This window comes from Sus scrofa, chromosome 6 (assembly GCF_000003025.6).
Source record: "Sus scrofa isolate TJ Tabasco breed Duroc chromosome 6, Sscrofa11.1, whole genome shotgun sequence".
NCBI lineage: Eukaryota > Metazoa > Chordata > Mammalia > Artiodactyla > Suidae > Sus > Sus scrofa.
In genome coordinates, this window is record NC_010448.4 from 1,960,122 (window position 1) to 1,982,372 (window position 22,251).

At 55.0% G+C, this 22,251-nt stretch overlaps 1 protein-coding gene across 10 annotated transcripts in view; it reads left to right on the forward strand.

Annotated features, from left to right (window-relative positions):
• FBXO31 (F-box protein 31) overlaps positions 1 to 22,251 on the forward strand; it is a 46,206-nt gene that overhangs the window by 10,868 nt on the left and 13,087 nt on the right. For 6 of the 10 annotated variants that reach the window (XM_021093683.1, XM_021093689.1, XM_021093687.1 and 3 more), the window contains exons 2-6: positions 1,944 to 2,015; positions 5,516 to 5,602; positions 14,132 to 14,208; positions 18,453 to 18,620; positions 19,075 to 19,149. In XM_021093683.1, coding sequence (XP_020949342.1) covers positions 1,944 to 2,015; positions 5,516 to 5,602; positions 14,132 to 14,208; positions 18,453 to 18,620; positions 19,075 to 19,149 — 479 coding nt within the window. Of the gene's footprint in view, positions 1 to 1,745; positions 1,765 to 1,835; positions 1,854 to 1,943; positions 2,016 to 5,515; positions 5,603 to 14,131; positions 14,209 to 18,452; positions 18,621 to 19,074; positions 19,150 to 22,251 lie in introns of those variants that run through there. The other 4 variants (XM_021093684.1, XM_021093693.1, XM_021093686.1 and 1 more) reach the window with 3 other exon arrangements.

Below are 22,251 nucleotides of genomic sequence, written 5' to 3' on the forward strand. Positions count from 1 at the left end.
GACGGGAACTCCCCCCCCCAATCCTATTTTAAGGGCACTTCCCCTGATAACTTACAGGAAGGTTTATAGAACAATCAGAGGGTGCGGAATTGTTCCCAGCCACTGTTTAAGAAAAAGATTTTTCCATCATGTGGAAAATACTGAACATTTCTCGCAAGAGCCGTTGGGTCAGAATGACATTTTTCTGCTTTGATGGATGTATACTCTTTTGGGAACGTTAAGAAGAACCCACTAAGGATTGCTGTATTTATTAGCACTGCATCGTGCTTTTGCATTCTGATTATTCGTGGCCTTTTTGTGGCCGGCTTGTCTTCTTGCTCAAGTTCACCTCCAGGGTGATATTAGCAGACATTCACAATGATTCGGTCATCCTGGCTAAAAATCCTAGAATCATTCTGGGGTCCAAGCTGTTGGCGGGAGGAGTGTGTTGTTTCTATCAGGCTGGAGGATCTCTGGACTCAGAAATGAGAATCACAGAGCAGGTGCCCACCCTCAGGAATGTGACACACGCGGGAGATGCCTGCAGGCAGCGCGGATGCCACATGGAGGCCTGGCTGTGACGCAGGGACAGTCTGGGCCTTGCATCTAACCGGTATAGTGTCTGCACATGTCGCAAAAGTGCTTATGCCAAAGTAGGCCACCCCACACCCCAGCTGCCTCGTCAGCGAGGCAGTAAGAGCCCTGGAACCCGGAGAGGAGCTGTTCTTTCAGAACCACACAGCAAACAGCCTCGGCACCCGCCTTGTGCACTGACGCTTTGGAGCGCATCGTTGGTCTGAGGGAAGGACACTGTGGAGAGCCACACAGGTGGTGACATGAGGGCCACCTGGCCGTGGTGGGCATCCCGAGCTGCTGGGGGACCGCGAAGAGTTCAGTGTGGAGCAGAGCTCTTCTCAGGAGTGTGGGCAGACCAGCTCCAGCTTGCTCCCGGGCCGGGATGGTGTGGTGGTTTCGGCTGTCCCCGGGAGGTCTGCAAGCATTGTGGCAAAGTGGGGACTCTCATTGCTGGTGACTCGTGTTGTAGTAGGTGTCATCCCTCCTCGGGTTCGCAAACCACGTGTTAGCCGGTTCCTCCCAAGTTCCTGTCACTTGCGTAATCCTCCAGAATGGAGGGCGCGTGCTTCTTGGCAGGGGACGAGACATGTTTTGGTCTGATAAGGAGCACAGCCGTGGTCTGGTCCTCAGCAGGGGAGGCGGGGAGAGCAGGGCCCTGGGCGGGGGCCTGATCTGATCTCAGGGATGTTGGCCAGGTGGTTTCCATAACCGCCTTGGCGCAGATGGAAGCGTTTGGTTAATGTCATCCGTTCCGTTGAAAGGACAGGACCGGGGTGGGGGGTGTCTGTGTTGGGAGGAGGTGCGCAGCTCTTTGGTGGACAGACTGCAGCCTGCCTTCCGGAAGCACTGCTGGGGCTTCAGCCGCTTGGGGCCTGGGTTTCCCTTCCCGCCCCGGGGGCAGAGCCCTGCCTGTGCAGGGGGGTCCGATTTTGCTGCGAGGTCCGGGTGGCCTCAGCTGTGTCTTTGTTTACGAGTCATTAGCCGCCTTGGAGGCTGGGGGGCCTTTGTGGAACCCTGACCCCAGTGAGGCTCACATTTCCACGGGACACGTGTCATCTCCAGACTCCGGGTTTCTGCGACGCCCGCGCTCCTGTGCTGGGATTGTCTGGCTGTGGGTTTGAGCGCGTGGGCTTCCAGAGCCTATCAGAATGGACAGATTGCTATTTCATTCAGAGTGGAGCTGTCTAAGAGTGGAGGAAGGCTTCGCTGGTGAGCGAGGGTGTCGACTGACACCCAGGCCGTCTCCACCACCCCAGGCCGTCTCCACCACGTGCCAGGCTCAGGAGACGAGGCCGAGGGTGAGGCACGCCCCACCCCGCCCTCCCCCAGGCTGTCAGGCTCTCCCTTCGGCCGCTTTGCGATTTCTTGACTGTAATTTCTCGTTCCAGAGTACGGTGTCTGTGAAAACTTGCGGAAGCTGGAGATCACGGGCGTGTCTTGTCGAGACGTCTATGCGAAGCGTAAGTTAATCTGTTACCATCCGCCGACCTTGTTCCAGAAGCAGGTACTCAGTGAGCCCGAAAAGTAATTCAGCCCACAGGTCATTCTCAGACACCCTCTTAAAGTCACTTTTGTCATTTTATTTATTTATTTATTTGTTTATTCTTTTTAGGGCTGCACCCATGGCATGTGGAGGTTCCCAGGCGAGGGATCAAGTTGCAGCTGTAGCTGCCGGCTTACACCACAGCCACAGCAACTGGGGATCCCAACTGCGTCTTTGACCTACACCGCAGCTCATGGCAACACTGGATCCTTAACCCACTGAGCGAGGCCAGGGATCGAACCCGCAACCTAATGTTTCCTAGTCAGATTCATTTCTGCTGCACCGTGACGAGAACTCCACATGTGTCATTTTAAAGACAGCACTGTTGGCAGTAGCAAGGAGAAGGTGGGGGGCTCTCTCTTCTCCATTTTCGGGTGAATCATGACCCTGATTTTGCTCCCATATGGATAAAGGTGACTTTTATGGGGCATCTGCCCTAGAAGCAGCTCTGGTGAGCCCTGGGGTACCCCGGCTCGAGGCCCTAGGCCCGCAGCCTGGATGGAGTGGGGATGGCAGTCGTGATTGCGACATGCAGCCCTGGCCTTCCGGGGCCCCTCCTCCCCGCCCACTCCAGCCTCAGCTGTCCTACAGGCGCAGTGGGGCCTGCCCTTTGCTTTCCAGAGTCGCCAGCAGCACTCCCTGTGTTCACAGCCCCTGACCCCTGTGTCATCCTGGCCGGCCTTTCCTCAGTGCCCTTTGTGTGAGGCTGCGAGGGCGTCTCTTGGCACTGACGTTGCCCGGGGCCCGGCAGGCAATTGTCCCCACCAGTGGAGTGTGGCCTGCGTGGCTGATACCCAAGGCTGAACGTTAAAGAATGGAGGGAGAAGGTCCGTGGTGACCCTTCTCTTTGGCCTAAAGTTGACTTGGTGACCTCTCTGAAAAGCACCTTAAATGTTCATTCTCAAACCAGCTTGGTAGATGTTGGTTTTCACATTCTTTTGAGCTTTGTACCAGTTCTGCTTTGAGCGCTGAGACCTGCGGGTGCTTCTGACTGAAACACTGTTATCATGGAAGCACCTGTGCTTCGGGGTGGAGGGGGCAGCGGGCAGCGGGCCGAGGGCCTCCTGGGGGCCAGGCTGCTGGGTGGGAGCCGGAGGCTCCTTCCAGAGTCGGGGCTTGCTAGTTGGTGTCACTGGCTGTGTTCCTTCCTTTCAGTGTCTTGTTGCTCTCAGAGTCGCACCTCCTCAGGTGTCCCGGCCCCTGGAATGGGTAAAGCCTGGACTTTCTCCGCAGCAGCCGGCCCTGCAGGGAGACAAGCCATGGCGAGCAGTCAGTCTCCGAGTCCGGGCTGATCCTCGTCCCATCCCATCAGCCGTCCTCCACACGGATCCCGTGGCCACTGGGAGGGACTGTTGGATTGGCCAGCGTTCCTGGCTTAGAATTTGCTTACGAGGGGGAGTCCTCCTGCCAGAGGCTCTGAGTTGTTGGAGCACCTTCCTCTGAGGTGCTCAGCTGCCCTGGGCGCGAAGGGCTCTCGGTGTTGGCGCTCAGCTGTGCCTTCCAGTGATTTCCTCCTCCCACCTCCTCTGAGCCCCCTGGGTCCCAGCCCCGCTTCTCCCCACTCGCTCGGGCCCTCACTGCCATCCTGCCCCCTGTGCTGCTCAGGCCTGCACTGCCATCCCGCCCCCACGCTGCTGGTTCTGGACCCCGGTGTGGGCTGGTCTGCTCACGGCCTCCTACTCCTCCTTCCCCATGCAAGGGACTTTGGTTTCTTCTCTGGCTTCTGCTCCACGTCTCACCACCCGAGAGGACATGTGTCTCCAGGGGGGAGCGGGTCTGGGGGCCCAAGTGGTCACGTCTCGGGAAAGTGTAACTCTTTCCTGTTTTCCCATCTCGGTGGCCAGAATGATGCCGGTTTGAATCCCAAGGCCCTGAGTTGCAGGGGCGGAAACCGGCTGTGCCTCTCCCCTCCCGCCCTCCGTTCTGGTGCCCCCGTTCTCGGCTCCAGTGTCCCCGGAAGCCCGCATCTCACCTGCCACAGTGTAGAGTCCAGGAGTCCACCCTCGCTACGGGCGGCTGTGTCAGTCAGAGCTGAACTCACCACCGTGAATGCTCAGAAAGGAAAGCTTTCCTGGCTTTTGGAGGGCCAGCTGTTTCTGTGTGGATCTGCTGTGGCAAGTTCTCACCACCCTACTGCTTTTCGAGTTTGTTAGGCCATTTCGTGGTATCATCGCAAAGCAACCTGATTTCTAAGAGTTGTAAGTGCTCAAGGTAGCATCCTGGCCGGAGGCAGGTGTTAGGAGTCGCCCCGGTCTGTGGCATCTGTCCTGTGGAGGGACGTCTGCGCACAGGTGGGCAGGAGGGGAGCAGGGAGAGAGGGAGAGGTCCAGGTTGGGGAGGCCAGGGGGCCGGGGAGCGGGGACAAGGGCCATGCAGGCCTGTCTAGGCAGAGGGGACATGGACAGGCAGAGGAGGACATCTGGAGATTTCCCAACCCCTTGAAAATGGTTGCAGAATCCACGGAGTAATTCATTTTACTTGTTATTTATCATCCAGAGTGTTTCATTTGCCCTGGTCAAAGTGAGCTTCAGTTTTCTTTATCACGGTGCAGCAACTGTGCTTTTGTGAGTTTGTTTTGAAGGCCTTATCTGGGAGAAGATCACCTTGCTTCTGGAATAGGTGTTGGAAGAAAGTCAACCCTAGTTCCTGCATAGGTGGTAGTCAGCAACCTGGATTCAGGAGAGAAGGGGTGCTGACTGCGTTAGGAGGCTGGCAATCACTGTTCTTTTTTTTTCTTCTGTCTTTTTAGGGCCACACTCGCAGCATATGGAGGTTCCCAGGCTAGGGGTTGAATCAGAGCTGTAGCTGCTGGCCTACACTACAGCCACAGCAATGCAGGATCTGAGCCGCGTCTGCGACCTACACCACAAGCTCACGGCAACGCCAGATTCTTAACCCATTGAGTGAGGCCAGGGATTGAACCCACGTCCTCATGGATGCTAGCCGGATTCGTTAACCACTGAGTCACGATGGGAACGCCCAAACGCTGTCCTTAATCACGACAAAGCACACATGTGCAGCAGACCAGAGAGAACCCTCAGGGTGCACTGGGCAAGCTGGGTCTCCTGGTGGAGCACAGCATTCTCTCCACACCCTGAATATCCATGTGCCACGACCTCTGCCCTCCACCTCGCTGAGCCCCAGTGATGGTGGCGAGTGATGGGAGCGAGGCCCGAGGGGTCCCTAGCTGGCCTCCTCGTGACTGCTGGTTGAGTCACTGATGGAGAGGGACGTCCATCATGTTCCCTTCGAGCCAGGCCTGCCCGCTTGGCAGGTGCTTCCCCCGAGGTTCTGGGGTGGAGGATCTGACGGATCGTGTGGTGTTGCTGAGAGAGAGGTGTTGAGTCCTGTGAAAACCTTTCCCACAGTCGCGAAGGCGGACCCATCTTTAGCCCTCTCCCTGCTGTGTCTGTTCAGGTATAAACCCTCGTGTGAAGTCAGGACGTTTCATGAAAATTCTTCCCGATTACGAGCACATGGAGTACAGAGATGTTTACACCTGCCGTACGTACCTCCCGCTGGCTTCCGCTTTTGTGGGCAAGCTCGGCTGAGAAGCTGCATGGACAGGGGTCCCACTCAAGGCGTGGGGGCGGCTTCGGTCCCGAGAGCGAGCTGACCTTGGCTGTTGCTGGTTTTCACTTTGCTGCAGCGCCCTCTGTGGCTCCTCGGTACTGGGGTGACTCCTGAGCCCTGGCCCCAGGGGAGCTGCACCAATGGCTGGCCGGGTTTCCACGGCAGCTTTGGGCCTCTGGGTTGTACACGCCTGGATCCCTGTGTTGATGTGCATTTTAGCATTTATCGCTTTTTGAGACAGGGCAGAAGCCTTAAAACCTTTTTATCCCAGGAAGAAATGTGACTGTCCATATCCAGGGTTTATTACTCACATGTTAATAGTATATGTCAATTTAAAAAGGCCACACCCACACACACACACACACACACACACACAGAGTTATGTGGAAACAGTTGATTCCTAGATCCTGACTCTTCCTTTGATTATTGGCAGCACTGAACTCCGGAAATTTTCCTAAGCCAGATTCCGTAGGTGATCCATGCTGTCTCTGTTTTTTTTTTTTTTTTCCTTCTTTTTATGGGGGAGGCTTTTTCATACTCATGGCATATGGAGGTTTCCAGGCTTGGGGTCCAATTGGAGCTGTAGCCGCCGGCTTGCACCACAGCCACAGCCACGTGGATCCGAGCCTCACCTGCAACCTGCACCACAGCTCGTGGCAACGCCGGGTCCTTAACCCACTGGGCAAGGCCAGGGGTCGAACCTGGGTTCTCATGGATACCGGGTGGGTTTGTTAAAATCATCGCTGAGCCACGACAGGAGCGCCTGTCTCTGATCTTTACTGGGGTGAGCTGAGATGCCCTGAAAGCCGTTTGCTACATTTCTGGAGGTATGGGGACACTCCTGCTACTCTTACTCCAGCGCCTCCGGGGCTCTGTGTGTCAGCGGTGCCTGCATGGAGCAGACCCACTGCTGAGTCTTTCATGTGCAGTTTATGACAAAGCCTACTTGGCGCAGCAGGAATAGGGTCGTTGGTGGCATTTTTCTACCCCTGCCAGGCTCCAGACATGTAGCTGCCATGTGCTGGGAGGTGCCATTTTTCTCGGGGTGGGGTGGGGTCATCCTGGATCAGGATGGGGCTGCCCGGCTGTGGGCACAACTGCTTATAAACCCGGCAGGCTGAGGGTGGCCAGGGGGCTTGTCAGGAGTGTGGGAGCATTTGCTGCCAGTCCGGGGGTGGCTCTCGCTTAGAGGGGAAGGGGGTCAGGCCAGCCAGCTCCAAAGACCTGCTTTCTGTTCTTTTCCAAATGTTTTGTCATGGACTGACCCGCCCTCCCCGTGTGGCTGTCAGTGAGCCAAGGTGCCTCCAGGCCTGTGGGAGAGACGCTGACGCAGCGGGCATTTCTGAGAGCAGTGGATCCATGGCACTGGCTGTGCTGTCGGGAACCTGGTGGCGCTGGCTTTAGAGACAGACAAGCACTTAGAGGTTCATTATGTCATACAGCGGTCACAGGACTCTTCTGGAACAGCAGTCTGTCTGGAATTACACCATAGAGCTAGTATGGAATTCTGAGCCTTCTGTGGGGGTGGCTGGGGCCTAGGAAGTGCCTCGAGTTGTGTTGGGGCCTGAGGTTTTTTTTGCCCTCAGGGATTGGTCAGAAGCTTTCTGTAGCTGATGAGGACGAGTCATGAGTCCAGACTTTTCACCACTCTTCTCGGAGACCACGTCTAGAGCATCTGGACTCTTTAGCTGCATCTGTGAGGGTCCCCCCCATTGCTTGTAGCTGATGGCTGCATTGCAGATGTGTTTTGATGGTGAACTGCTGCCCCCCAGAGGTGTGCATGTGTGTGTAGTTACAGAATACAGTGGTCGTTGTAGAGCTTGGGAGGTCCAGAAAGCGTAGTGAATTAGCCAGCGGTCAGCATTGGTTGCCTTCGTGGACGTACGTACGTAAACGGTGGCTGGTTTGTCACCTCCGTGCCTCCCAGAACATCAGAGAAAAATTCGCTTGCATGAAAAAAAAGGTTTCCACTGAATTCGAAGCGCTGTATGCCCAGGTGTTCGGTGTTCCACGTCCTGTGTGTCCTCACCAAGGGCCGCTTGGAATGTGTCCTCTGGTGCTCACCACGGTCCAGAGGGATCTGCTGTGACAACTGGCTTGTGAGGTGCTTCGGACCTGCTGCTGTGCCTGTGCTCCCTCTAGTGCCTTCCTGGAGCTGTGGGGCCTTGTGTCTCCTGGTCTCCTCAAGTCCTTCAGCCACCTTCTTTGGAACCCGCAGTCCTGTGGCTCCGATTAGGTGCCCTGGTGTGTCGTGTGTTGCTTCCTGATGGTGTTTTTTTTGTTTTTTTGTTTTTTTTGTTTTGTCTTTTTGTCTTTTCTAGGGCTGCTCCCGTGGCATATGGAGGTTTCCAGGCTAGGGGTCCGATCGGAGCTATAGCTGCTGGTCTATACCACAGTCACAGCAACATCAGATCTGAGCCGCATCTGCAACCTACACCACAGCTTATGGCCACGCCGGATCCTCAACCCACTGAGCAAGGCCAGGGATCAAACCTTCAACCTCATGGTTCCGAGTTGGATTCGTTAACCACTGATCCACGACGGGAACTCCCTGATAGTCTTGATAATCCATGTGTCTAAGGCATCAGGAGTGTCATAGGGGTGTGTGTTGTCTTTATGAGGGTCTAACTCTGTCCTCGTGTGTGAATCCATGGTGGCTGGATAACTTTGTAGGAGTTCCCGTCGTGGCTCAGTGGTGTAGGTCGCAGACTTGGCTTGGATCCTGTGTTAACTGTGGCGGAGGCCAACAGCTGCAGCTCCGATCGGACCCCTAGCCTGGGACCCTCCATTCGCCCCGGGTGCGGCCCTAGAAAAGACAAAAGACCAAAACAAAAAAAAAGAAAACCTTTGTATACCTGTAGGGCTCTGGGTTTTGATGTTCAAGCCTAGGATTCTGGCAGTGCTCCAGATTGCTGCAGCAGGTATGGGGGATCTGGTGGCGTTGCCCAGCCCAGGTAGGGAGCTGGGCGGGTCACTTCTGACCCTCAGGTTCAGATGACCGGAAACAGTCTGACAGGAAGGCAACTCCTCCTCCCCCCGCCAAGTCCCTTGTGCCAGGTGGAGCCACATAGCGGGATGGTTACTGAGGAAGGAAGGAGTCCATTGGTGAGAATCAAACAGGAGGCCGCCCCTGGAGAGGGTGGCTGTGCGTCTGAGAGGGCAGGGACCTTCCGCTGGTCACCTGACTGAATTCCTACGTATCGTGGGATGTTTCTCCTGATTTTGTTCTGTGTATTGATTTTGAATCCTTCACCTTTACAGAATTCAGTTATTTCATAGTTTTTGGTGGTGTCTTTAGGATTTTCTGTATATAGTATTATGCTGTCTATATATAGTGACAGTTTTACTTCTTCCTTTTCAATTAGGATACTTTTAACTTTTAATTCTTTTTTTTTTTTTTTTTTTTAGGGCTGCACCCATGGCATATGGAAGTTCCCAGGCTAGGGCACTAACTGGAGCTGGAGCTGCCCACCTCTATCTACCACAACCACAGCATTGCGGGGTCTGAGCTGCGTCAGCGACCTGCACCACAGCTCACGGCCGCACTGGATCCTTAACCCACTGAGTGAGGGCAGGGATCAAACCTGCATCCTCATGGATACTAGTCGGGTTTGTTTCCACTGCGCCATGGCGGGAGCTCCGGTTTGCTGATGTTTTGTTGAGGATGTTTGCATCTATGTTCATTAGGGATATTGGCCTGTAATTTTTTTTGGCTTTTTGCTATTTATTGGGGCGCTCCCACGGCATATGGAGGTTCCCAGGCTAGGGGTCGAATCGGAGCTGTAGCTGCCAGCCTACACCAGAGCCACAGCAACGCGGGATCCGAGCCATGTCTGCGACCTACACCACAGCTCATGGCAACGCCAGATCCTTAACCCACCAAGCAAGGCCAGGGATCAAACCCGCAACCTCATGGTTCCTAGTCGGATTCGTTAACCACTGCACCACGACAGGAACTCCATGGCCTGTAATTTTTTTTTTCACGGTATCGTTGCCTGGATTTGGTATCAGGGTACTGCTGGCCTCATAGAATGAGTTTGGACGTGTTCCCTCCTCTGATTTTATTCTAATTACTGAAAGCATCTTAGCAAGTGGCAAGACACTTTTAGTTGCATTTATGATTTTTTTTGCACAACAGTGATGTGTAGGACCAGCCACCACCCTGAAATCTCAATTATGCAGCAACGGATGTGATGATTCAAGAAAGGTGTGTGGCCTTGCTGGGGTGGTGCGCCGACTCTCCTAAGTGTGGTGGGCAGCAGCAGCTGCTTGTGGGACAGCAGGGGAGCGGCTGCCCAGTCTCAACTCCTGCTGTGTGAGGAGAGTCGGATCTTTTGGGATGGGTGGTGCCCAGCGTGTAGGAGTTTCCCGCTGATGAGGATGGAGTGTTTTCTCTTGAGCTGAGCGGTCCCTTAGCCGTCTGGGATTATTGTTCCCGTTTTGGGGGCTGGGATGGCTTTCTGAACACAAGCCCAGCGACCTTGGGGATCAGTGTGTGTGGAAGTCTCTGACCTGGAGCTCATTCTGGGCCCAAGTCCGGCTTCGTGGGGCTGAGAGCAGGAGTGCTTTCATTATTCCTGCCGAGTTACGGTGTGGTTCCCTGGTGTCCACTTTCCTTGCCCCTGACCTGGAACGCCTGTCTGCTGTGGCCTCCTAAGACCTGCCCTGACGGGGCTGACACAGTCTCCGGTCCCAAGCCGGCTGCCTGCCCCCACCAGTGTCATCGTGACTTAATCCCACTGACTCTCCCTACTGTGGTCCATGGTGGTTTGGAGACAGCCTAGGGAGAGCCTCTGGAGGCGGGATCTTCCTCCAGGCGAGGCGCCCCACGTGGGGTGGGCGCCTGGGCCAGGTGGTGCTGCAGGTTCTGGCCTAACCCGCAGGCCCTTCATCTGCCCAAGGTAGGACAGGGCGCAGGGCAGAGGGGGTGTGAGGGAAGCGCCTGAGCTCATACAGCTCCTTCCGTCTGCACAGCGATGCCTTAAAGCTGGCCTCCCCAGCAGGCCCCGGGCACGGAAGGTCACCTGCTCCTGTGCGACTCAGGTGGACACCTTCCCTCTGAGAACCTGGGCTTCTCGAGGTTTTCAGGTCACCTCTGCCCAGCTCAGTTCTGGGGACAGTGTCACTTTTTATATTTTTTTAAATTTTTGCTTTTTAGGGGCCACTCCTGTGCCATATGGAGGTTCCCAGGCTAGGGGTCGAATCGGAGCTACAGCTGCCGGCCTATACCCCAGCCACAGCAACGCAGGATCTGAGCCACGTCTGCGACCTACAGCTCATGGCAACGCTGGATCCTTAACCCACTGAGTGAGGCCAGGAATTGAACCTGCAACCTCATGGTTCCTGGTCATATTTGTTTCCATTGTGCCACAATGGGAGCTCCAGGTGTCGCTTTTTAAAGACTACATTGTAGAACGCAGGTGTTGCGTGGAGTGGGGCAATCGCCTGCACCTGGCTCGGCGCTCGCCGTGCACCTGATGGTGTTGGTCTCTGACTTGCCCTCTGTTTGTCCTGGGTGGTCCTGGGGCGTGTGAGCCAGAGTCGTGTCGTGGGAGTGAGAGGGGCCCACCCTAGTCCTCTGTGCACGGGGCTTGAGGCTCAGGGACACAGCCGCTCTGAGCAGACGCGGGAGGCTGAACTTTTACTTCAAAGAAATGCTGCTTTTTTTCCCTTTCTACTGCTTTTTTTCTTTTTGCCTTTCTGTAAAGAGATGCTGCTTTTAAAACAAAACAGAGAGCTCCCTTTTGAAATTGCCACGTCTGTGGCATCTTTGAGCAGTCTTTCTGGGAGCCTTAAGCTCAGAGTGACTGATCTTGAACTAGGCAGTGCCGGCGGTCGAATTGGGAGATGAGAGGGTGGAGACAAGGGGAGAGGGCCATGCTGTAGGGGCCATTTTTTCCCTCCCATATTTTATCATGAAATTTTACAAACATACAGAAAAGTAGAAAGAATTGTTCAGTGGCCTCCCTTTACCAGCACCTGACTCCATAGTGCCTTGCCTTGCTCCTCTTCACTCTACACGCTGGCCGTGCGTCCATCCTGTCTTATGATGCATGTCAAGGGGAGTGGCAGCTTTCAGTCTCTGATCCTTAAACACCTGAGCGTGTGTTGCACTAGCTGGAGTTCAGTATTTTTTTTTTTTTTTCTTTTTTGCTTTTTAGGGCTGCACCTGCGGCATATGGAGGTTCCCAAGCTGGGGTCGAATGAGAGCTGCAGCTGCCGGCCTACACCACAGCCACAGCAACGTGCAATCCAAGCCTTGTCTGCAAGCTATACCACAGCTTCCAGCAATGCTGCATCCTTAACCCACTGAGCGGGGCCGGGGATCAAACCTGCGTCCTCATGGTTCCTAGTTGGGTTCATTAACCACTGAGCCATGATGGCAACTCCTGAGTTGAGTATTTGTGGTTCCTGATGCTGCTTATTATTGCTTGTTTAACAAACATCCCATCAGGGTACGGCCATAAAATAACTGCTGTTTTAATGTGTGTATGACTTTAAACCGATTCAGAAGGCTGTGGGATGAATGGCAGGTGCCCTGCCCCGACAGTCAGGGCTTATTTAGAGAGGCGTGTCCTCAGGCCGAAACCTCGGGGAACATTTGTCATTTTCCTGCCAGCCTTCCTCATGCTCTGCCGGCCTGAGGTGGTTCTGGCCTCACTTTCCTGTTCCCTGTGCCCCAGACCAAGTGGTGGCCAGAGAGCTACTCTCTGGGCTTAGGTCCCTCTGCCCCTGTCACTTGGTCTTCTTTCCTGCGGCCTGGTGTGATGGTGTGGCTCCAGCCCTGGGACACCGTCCACGGCTCCCCCCGCCTGTTAGCGAGGATCTCAGACACAGAACAAGTTTATTATGAAGAATTGGCTTGCGCAGCTGTGGCAGCTACGTCCCAGGACCTCCAGGCAGCGGGCTGGAAACCTAGTGGGGCCAGTGTTGTAGCTTCAGTCCCAGGAAGAGCCTGTGTTTCACTTTGAGTCCAAAGACTGGGAAAGACCAATGTTTTAGCTCACAGCTGTCAGGCAGGAACGTTCCCCTGTATGCATTGTAGCCTGAGCCCCTTCTGTCCTGTTCAGGAAGAGCCCAGATTAGTTAGGGTTCAAAGTTAGAGACGACTGATGTCCCAGCTTGCAGCCAGGCAGGGGCCCCCCTCCTCGTTGTGGGTCATCTGCCCTCCTCTGCTCAGGCCTTCAACTGATGGGACAAGGCCCACCACACTAGGGAGGGCAGTCTTCTTTCTCTGCCCACAGATTTAAACTCTCATCCAGAAACACACACACACACACAAAAGGTGTTCCCGTCTGGCTCAGTGGTTAATGAATCCAACTAGGAACCATGAGGTTGCGGGTTCGATCCCTGGCCTTACTCATGGGTTAAGGATCCCGTGTTGCCGTGAGCTGTGGTGTAGGTCGCAGACGCAGCTCGGATCCCATGTTGCTGTGGCTCTGGTGTAGGCCAGCGGCTACATCTCCGATTCAACCCCTAGCCTGGGAAGCTCCGTATGCCGCGGGAGCAGCTCAAGAAATGACAAAAAAAAAAAAAAAAAAAAAAAAAAGAAAAAAAAAAGGCAGAAACACAGACATACCAGAATAATGTTTGACCAAGAACGTGTGGGCCTCCCATGGCCAAGTCCCGTTGATACATAAAATTAACTACCAGAGACTGGCTGCAGAGAGACCCCAAACCCTGCCGCTGGCAGGCAGGGCCTTGGGTGAGCCTGCTGTTGTCTGGGCAGTTTGCTCACTCTTTCGCTTGTTCGCTTGTTCACTCTGATACTCATGCAGAGGAGGTGGACGTGCAGGGCTGTCCCCACGGCCTTTGCCGTGCTGGCCTTTGCGGTGCAGTGGGACCTCAGGTGGGCACTGGGGCGTGCCCCGGTCTCCGTTGCTTTGGTGAATGTGCATGCACTGCTTTTGAAAACCAGAGGAATAGCTTTTGTTTTCTAAAAGAAGGTTGACCCCACGTAAATCTTGTCCCATAGCCCATGACACTTTGGACTGTGCCTCGGTCTAAGAGTCCCACGTGTCATTAGTCGTGTAGACGGACACTCACTCCACGTCCTTCGAGGCAGCAGGTCCTTGTCGTGGGCGCTGGTACCTAGAGGCTGGGTGTCACGATGACCTAGTTTTCCGTTTCATTATGCTTTGTGTGTGTGTGCGTGGCTGCGCCTGGGGCATGCAGAAGTTTGGGGGCCAGGGACTGAACCTGCACCACAGCAGCGACCCCGCAGACCACTAACCCACTGGGCCACCAGGGAACTCCCGTGTCGCCTTTTAAAGATGTCTGTCCTCAGAGTTCTTTAGAAACCTGTCGGATTTGCTTGGACCCACGCTTGCTTCAAGGCCCCGTGACAGGCCTTTGGCGTGGTTTCCTCACGAGGCCCCGCTCACGCCACCCCTCCGTTGTTTGTTCTGAAGTGAAGCCGGGCCGGCTCTCAGCGTGGCCCTGTCCCCTCTCTTCCTGCAGTGCTTCATCGCTACAGACACATCCTGGGACTGTGGCAGCCGGACATCGGGCCGTACGGAGGACTGCTGAACGTGGTGGTGAGTCCGAGCGCCTCGCCTGGAGTCCCGCGCGGTTGGGGCCCTGCCCTCCTGCCAGGGTGCAGGCCAGTGGCTCCCGTGTGGCTGAGTAGTCACAGGGACTTCTCAGCCAGGTGTTGTCTCCAAATGAGCAGAGATCCCTGTTAAGTAGCTCCTGGCTGCGGCCACATCCGCCAACTTGGAGGTGATGGTGGTGGAGTGCCAGTTGCCATGAGAGCATCTTCCCTTGCCCGGGCCCAGCCTCCTGGACACTGAGGGCCGTCGGCTTTCATTCCCCAGGACACTCGTTTGGGCCTCTGCGCTAGCTCCTCACCCTAAATCAGGGGTCTGCAGGCTGAAAGGAAAGGAGGCTGCATGGGGCCTTTGGGGCCTGGCTCTGGGACCGCTTGGCATAGGCCTGGTGTCTTGGCAGGTGCCTGTCTCTGCAGGTGCACCCAGCTGGGACTGCCACAGGCCCCTTGTGGTGTCCCAGTGCATGCCGAGCACTTGCTCTGTGGCAGATGCTGCCCGGCGCCCAGAGATGCTCTCGGGCTGTGGCATCGGCTGGTCACCAGGCATTTGCAGCCTTGGGAGCAGGCAGGGCTGGCTCTGGGGTTTCCTTTATTCACATAATGCTGGGGCCAGGCCAGGGTCCTCGTTGGCTGGTGAAACAGGCAAGTACATGCTTTCTGGGACCCTGGGTCCCTCCAGGACCTTAGAGCAACTCCCCACACACCACTCACAGCAAATGGGTGGGTTAGAACAGCGGGATGTACCCTCCCCGCCTGGAGTCTATGGTTGTGGTGTTTCGGGGCCAGGCTCCCTCCATGGGCTGCAGGGGAGGGTCCTTCCTGCTCCTTCCAGCTCCTGGGGCTCTAGGCTCCCTGGGCTGCAGCTGTGTCCCTCCAGCCTCTGCCTCTGATGTCACGGAGCTTTTTCTTCTCCTCCGTGTATCTGGGCCCCTCTCTGCCTGGGTAGAGGTGACTGCACCTGGGCCCACCTGGGTCTTCTGACTCCCCTGCACGTCTTTTCTGCCACATGGTCATGAGGTTTGCAGGGTCGAGCGATTAGTGCGTGGGCCCCTTGGGCCTTTATGCAGCTGACCGTGCTTCCGAGGAGGAAAAGGTGCCTTTATCGGGGGAGAGGGGGCCACCAGCACCTGACCAGATGGTCCACATTAGCTCTCTAGCTAACCCGGTTTAGGTGGTCCATGTTAACGAACCAGCAGAAGGACGCTGACCTCAGGCCCCTCCTGCTGGGATCGGAAGGACACAGCCTCACTTCTGTGGAGCTCCTGCCAAAAAACACACAACCTGAATTTAATCTTGAGCCGCTCTTCCCGTAAACTCACCCTTGGGGCCGGCCAAGGTCACTGCTCTCCACCGTCATCCCCGCCTGGCCTGTGCCTCCTTTTCAGGCTGGCTCCCTGAGGTCTTCGGGCAGCATTTTAACTTCACCTCATGCAGTCTTTATAGCTGGTCTCAGCAGGAGGGGCCGTTTGATAGAAACTCCTTGGTCTTAGCCAGGAGGAAAGTCTTCGGGTTTTAATTTTTATATGCTTCCTGGTCACTTGCCTGGCTTATTTTGAAAAGTAGCTGTTCAGGTTTTGGCCCCTTTGAAAAACTCAGGTCTGACTTTTCTTGGGCTTAACTGGCAGCAGCATCTGGCAGGATGCAGCCCCTGCTGGTGCTCTTGTGGTGCCTGCGGTGCCTCTGGAGCAGAAACTGGACCCGGGTGGGACTGTTATGGTTGCTGAGCTCTGGGGAGGTGGCTGACCTTGGATGTTGCCCAGCTGGTGGTGCAGGGAAACAAAGTCAGGTGCCCTTTGGGCAGTGCTGGTGTCCTGATTCTGCTTTCCTGCCATTATGCACGTGCTCAGCAGGCCAGAGGCCGGATCCAGGGGACCAGCCCGCAGCTTGTGTGTAGCACATGGGTCTGCCTTGTGGGGCTGGTGGGGCCTCCGGACAGCCTTGGTGTGGGCTCCTTTGAGCCTGGTTTGCATGGGCCACCGGCTGACTGTGGTTACTGTTACTCCGTGTTTTGCTCACCAGGTGGGGCTTGGGGCAGGGATAGATATTCCTTCATATTCTTTTTTTTTTTTTTTTTTTCTTTTTAGGACCGCACCCGAGGCATATGGGAGTTCCCAGGCTAGGGATCCAATGGGAGCTGTAGCTGCTGGCCTACACTACAGCCACACAGGACCCGAGCCATGTCCACGACCAATACCGCAGCTCACTGCAGTGCCAGATCCTTAACCCACTGAGCGAGGCCAGGGATCAAACCCGCAGCCTCGTGGATGCTAGTCGGGTTCGTGAACTGCTGAGCCACGAAGGGAACTCCCAGTTCCCTCATATTCTTTATGGTTTGGTGGAAACATCCATTAAGAAACTCGCTTTGCATTTATTCTGTTTAATGTCACTGGGGAAGCCTCGCTTTTAGGACCATCCCACAGGGACAGGCCAGACAGCTGTCAGCGTGGGCAGGTTCTTTCATTCGGGGAGGGTGATAATTGTTTTTCTTACTGGCAGTTTTGTTTTGTTTTGTTTTGTTTTAAGGCTTCTGAAAGCAGGGGATAATTCGGGGAAAATGGAACCCTGGCAGGACAGTGCCACGTGGCTCTTGTCTCAGACAGTTAGCTACAGAAGCCACTAAGTTCTCTCCCCCTCTGTCACTAGAGCAGAAGCTGTGGATCCAAGCTCCCCTGGGAAGGTGGGACCAACTGCAGGGGGTCTCAAGGGGGCCTGCAGAGGCGCCCCGGGAATGGGCCGGCGTTTGCTGAGTGCCAGTGGCCGGGGCTGCTCCCTCCACTTCCCATTCACCACTCTTCCCACTTGCTGGTTTGAACACACACGAGAGTAGCAGGAATGACGACACAAGGCCTGAAGACAGGTGCCTTCCAGATCCGGCAGGCGGCCAGTGGGCCAGACGCACACGTTTGTCTCTGCCCTTGGCCTTTTCAGTATTTCAAAGCAAGTCCCAGGCCCGTGTCATTTCATGCCTGTGCTTCATTGTGTATCATCTCTAAAGACGGGTGTGTTCCTGCAAAGCCACCCAGGCGCGGTCCTTGGGGCATCTCAGCACGGGCGGGAATTCTTGAATTGCCCGAGTCCCAGGCCGTGCTGAGGCTCCCCGACTGTCTCGGACCTGCCTTGGAAGCTGGCTTGTTGGCGTCAGGGTCTCGAGCAGGCCCCTGTGCGGCGCCGTTTCGTTTGCTTCATGAATACCGCCTGTCAAAAGCCGCACCCCGTTTTTCCTGGGGTCAGTTGTCCCATTGGGTGTTGCTCTTTCAAGATCATTCCTGCTTCTTCCTTGTGTCTTTTAGCTTGTTCCTGCAACCCTACCTCTGCTTCAGAGCTGGAAGTTCTCTCTAAAAGAGATTGGGTGCAGGTCTAACCACTGCATTTTCTTTGTTTCGCTTTTCTTTTTACTGCCACGCCTGCAGCATACAGAAGTTCCCAGGCTAGGGGATGAATTGGAGCCGCAGCTGCCGGCCTACACCACAGCCACAGCAACACTAAATCCTCAACCCGCTGAGCGAGGCCAAGGATTGCGCCCGCATCCTCAGGGACACTGTGTTGGGTTCTTAACCTGCTGAGCCACAACAGGAACTTCAAACCACTGTATTTTCTTTTTTTTTTTTTTTTGTCTTTTTGCTATTTATTGGGCCGCTCCCGCGGCATATGGAGTTTCCCAGGCTAGGGGTCGAATCGGAGCTGTAGCCACCGGCCTACGCCAGAGCCACAGCAACACGGGATCCGAGCCGCGTCTGCAACCCACACCACGGCTCACGGCAACGCCGGAACCTTGACCCACTGAGCAAGGGCAGGGATCGAACCCGCAACCTCATGGTTCCTAGTCAGATTCGTTAACCACTGCGCCACGACAGGAACTCCAAACCACTGTATTTTCTATTAAAAAGTTGATTTTTTCGGCTTTATTAAGGTATAAATGACAAAACTATAAAATATATTCAGTGTATGTGGTGGAAGGAGTTTCCCTGTCCAGTTAACCAAGCAGCCATCACTTCATTTTTATCCGTTTTGGAGGGTTGGGGAAAACCCTGAGTTCCGTTTCTTGGCAGAGTTCCATGGTGGAGTACAGTCTCAGCAACTTTAGTCACCGTGTGTCCGCTTGGCTGAGCGAGCGACGTGTGGTTAACGCGTGCTGGCCCTGCGGCGCTGCGTGGGGCCGCGGGTGGTCCTCGCGGTGAGCTGGGGCCGGGGGCGCTCTGCCTCAGCCCCACCCCCGTGTGAACCTGCTCGCAGGTGGACGGCTTTTTCATCATTGGCTGGATGTACCTGCCGCCCCACGACCCCCACGTGGATGACCCGATGCGGTTCAAGCCCTTGTTTAGGATCCACCTGATGGAGAGGAAGTCGGCCACGGTGGAGTGCATGTACGGCCACAGGGGACCCCACAATGGTCACATCCAGGTGAGCCCACGCGGGTGGGGGTGGGGCCCTGCTGCGGGCTGTTTGTGCCGCTGTTGCTCCGGGAGCCTCCCGGATTCTGCCTCCACTCAGAACCATTTGTTCTTCTGTGCTCGACTCCTCTTCCTTTGCTCCTCTCAGCAAGGGTGTCAGCTTGGGATGAGTTTCGCTGTCCTGGCCGACGGCCACGTGAGAGCCAGCGTGTTATCTGCCTCACTAGGAAAGTGCCAGCCCCTTTGTGCTGCTCTAGGGCACCCCCTGGGAAGAGCGAGGCCTGTCCAGGAAGGAAGCGTGCTCAGGGGGTTCTGAGCCCATTCCTGGACTGGCCCCCAGCGGGGCTCCTTGGGCCCCCGTAGATGAGAGGGTGCTTTGAGGTGGGAGGGGCTGGTGGTGCTGCCTGCTTGGTGGGGGCCCCAGGCTGACCTGTCACCCTTTCTCCTTGTCATGGGCGCTCAAGATCGTGAAGAAGGACGAGTTCTCCACCAAGTGCAACCAGACAGACCACCACCGAATGTCCGGCGGGAGGCAGGAGGTGAGGCTGAACCCTGCCGTCCCATGGGGGAGACATGAGGGCGGGCGGTTTGACGGGGCCAGCGCACCTCCAGCGAGAGGCACGTCCTGGAGCTTGTTCTCATGTTGGGGACATGTCTGCCAAGCCCAGGTCCCGACTCCTTGCCGCCCGGGACACATGGACTGAGTCCTCTGTCACCCCTTTTTTATTTTTTGTCTTTTTGTCTTTTTGCCTTTTTCTAGAGCTGCACCCACGGCATATTCGGCTAGGGGTCTAATCGGAGCTGCAGCCACTGGCCTACGCCAGAGCCACAGCAGTGCAGGATCTGAGCCACATCTGCAACCGACACCACAGCTCACGGCAATGCTGGATCCTTAACCCACTGAGCAAGGCCAGGGTTCGATCCCGCAACCTCTTGGTTCCTTCGGATTCGTTAACCAGTGAGCCATGATGGGAACTCCTTCTGTCACCCCTTTGACAAGCTCTGTGGGCTGTGGGGTCTCTTGATGTTGAGTTGCAGGGAGAGCTGGAGGCTCTCTGCTCGGGAACCCCATGGCAGAGGTTCCTGGATCACAGGCACACGGTGCGTGAAGGGTTTCTTTTCTGCATGAGTAATTCTGTATCACAGCACCATTTCAAAAGATTGCTAAGGAAAAACCCGGACTGTTAAATGTTAAACCCAGGATGCTCTCGCAGCTCATGTCCATTTGTTGGGGGTGCACCTCTGTTTCTGAGTCTGAGACAACGCAGGCCTCAGGTGCACCCGAGCTGCTCGGAGTCCCTGGAGCGAAACGAGGCCGCGTTTCCTCAGATGTGCAACATGTGAGGATGACGGAACGCCAGGCTTTCTTCGCTTGTCACGCCGTCATCCGCAGTTTCACACACAGCCATGTGCCCCTGTAGTTTGTGTGTCAGTGCAACATGTCAACAGCACTTTTCCAAGAATAGACACTCCTCAGCTGTTGAGACCTTAGAAAAGCCAGACAGTGGATTTCTAGAAGTACATCCTCTGGGATCAGGAAAAGCCCCCTTGAGCCAACTTCCATGTGAAAGTCATAACAAGAGAGTTGTGGCTCAGCCGTAACGAACCTGACCAGTGACATGAGGTTGCGGGTTCGATCCCTGGTCTCGCTCAGTGGGTTAAGGATCCAGTGTTGCCATGAGCTGTGGTGTAGGTCGCAGAGGTGGCGCACATCCTGCATTGCTGTGGTTGTGGGGTAGGCGGCAGCGACAGCTCTGATTAGACCCCTAGCCTGGGAACCTCCATATGCCACAGGTGCAACCCTAAAAAGACAGGAAAAAAAAGTAATAACAAGTTCGTTGTGGAAATGAGAAAAACACCTAGAAGTTAAGGGGAAAATAAATGCCTTGTTGGAATCCTGCCTCTGGTGGTTAATTTGCACTTCTCTTAGGTCTGTGGTAGGGTTGGTGTCCTGTGGCAGAGCCCTTTGTGGTTCATTTTCTGTGAAATGGTTTCGTGTCTGTTGCCACTGGTTCTAGTCGGTGTTGGTGTGTTTCTCGGTGATTTGGAGCAGCTTTCATCCTGGGGGGAAGTGTACCCTCCAAGATGAGTTGCAAACATTTTTTCCTCATTCTTGTTTTGTCTTTTCATTTGATGTGAGGTATGTTTTCATCTAAGGAATTTATTTATTTATTTTTAATTATTATTATTATTTTTTGTCTTTAGGGCCGCACCTGCAGCATGTGGAGGTTCCCAGGCTGGGGTCAAATTGGAGCTACAGCTGCCGGCCTGCACCACAGCCACAGCAATGCGGGATCCGAGCTGCATCTGTGACCTACACCACAGCTGACAGCAATGCCAGATCCTTAACCCACTGAGCGAGGCCAGGGATCGAACCTGCATTCTCATGGATGCTAGTCAGGTTTGTTAACCACTGAGCCACAGCCGGAACTCCTAAGGATTTTATTTTTAAGTTTGCTATGTAGTCAGATGTGTCAGTCTTTTCCTTGGCAGCGTCTTACTTTGATGTCAGCTGACAGTTCTTTTGAAATTCTGTTTACGGATGAGCTCGTGTTTGTATGTGTGTATTTTCCACATTCATTGCTTGTTCTGTGGATTTGCTCTGTAACATGCGGGGTCCAGCCCACCCTGGCTTTAGGGAGCATGCTCCCTGGTGACCCCAGTGTTGGTACCGCGGGTCTGGTTGTCCTCTGGGATTGGCAATGCTGTCTTGTCGCACACGGCCGTTTGAAGTCGGTTTTCTCCTGGTAGATCTCACACGTTTGTTGTAAAGCACTTGGTCTTTTGCTGCTGGTGGAAATGGACCTTGGTTCTCGTATCTTCCACCTGGTGACTTTATATGTAAAAAGTCTTCCATGTTGGAGCTCCCGTCATGGCTCAGTGGAAACAAATCTGACTAGTGTCCGTGAGGACAAAGGTTCGATCCTTGGCCTCGCTCGGTGGGTTAAGGATCCAGCATTGCCGTGACCTGTGGTGTCGGTCGTAGATGTGGCCCAGATCTGCCTTTGCTGTTGCTGTGGCGTAGGCCAGCGGCTACATCTCCGATTCAGCCCCTAGCCTGGGAACCTCCGTGTGCGTGGGTACAGCCCTAAAAACAAACCAATCAGCAAACCTCTTGCGTGTTCATTTGGTGCCCACCTATCTTGCTGAACTCCCTCCCCCCTTCCCTCCTTTCCTTTTGGGCCACACCCGTGGCATGTGGAAGTTTCCGGGCCAGGGATTGAACCTGCACCCCAGCAGTGACCCGAGCCACAGCAGTGGCAACACCATATCCTTAACCTGCTGAGCCACCAGGGACTCCTCTTTTTATTTAGAACTGCCTTTGAGTTGATTCCCTTGAGGTTTTCAGGATGATACTGCTTATCTGCAGGTACCGTCTCATTAACCTCGTGTGCGGACTGCACCCTTGTCCAGGGGTGCGCGTGGTTCACGTCCAGTCTGAGGCCGCAGGGTGGCAGAGTCAAGACAGGTCTTAGTGTGTTAGGACTGGAGCTGCGTACTGCTGTTTTATTGAGAGAGGTGTATTTGTTTGTTGCAACTGAGAGCAGACGTCGAGTTTACCAGTTTTTCGAGCGTCTGTGGGAGCCACCCGGCGAGTTTCCTCCTCATCGAGGAGGTAGCGGCTTATGCTACCAGGGTGC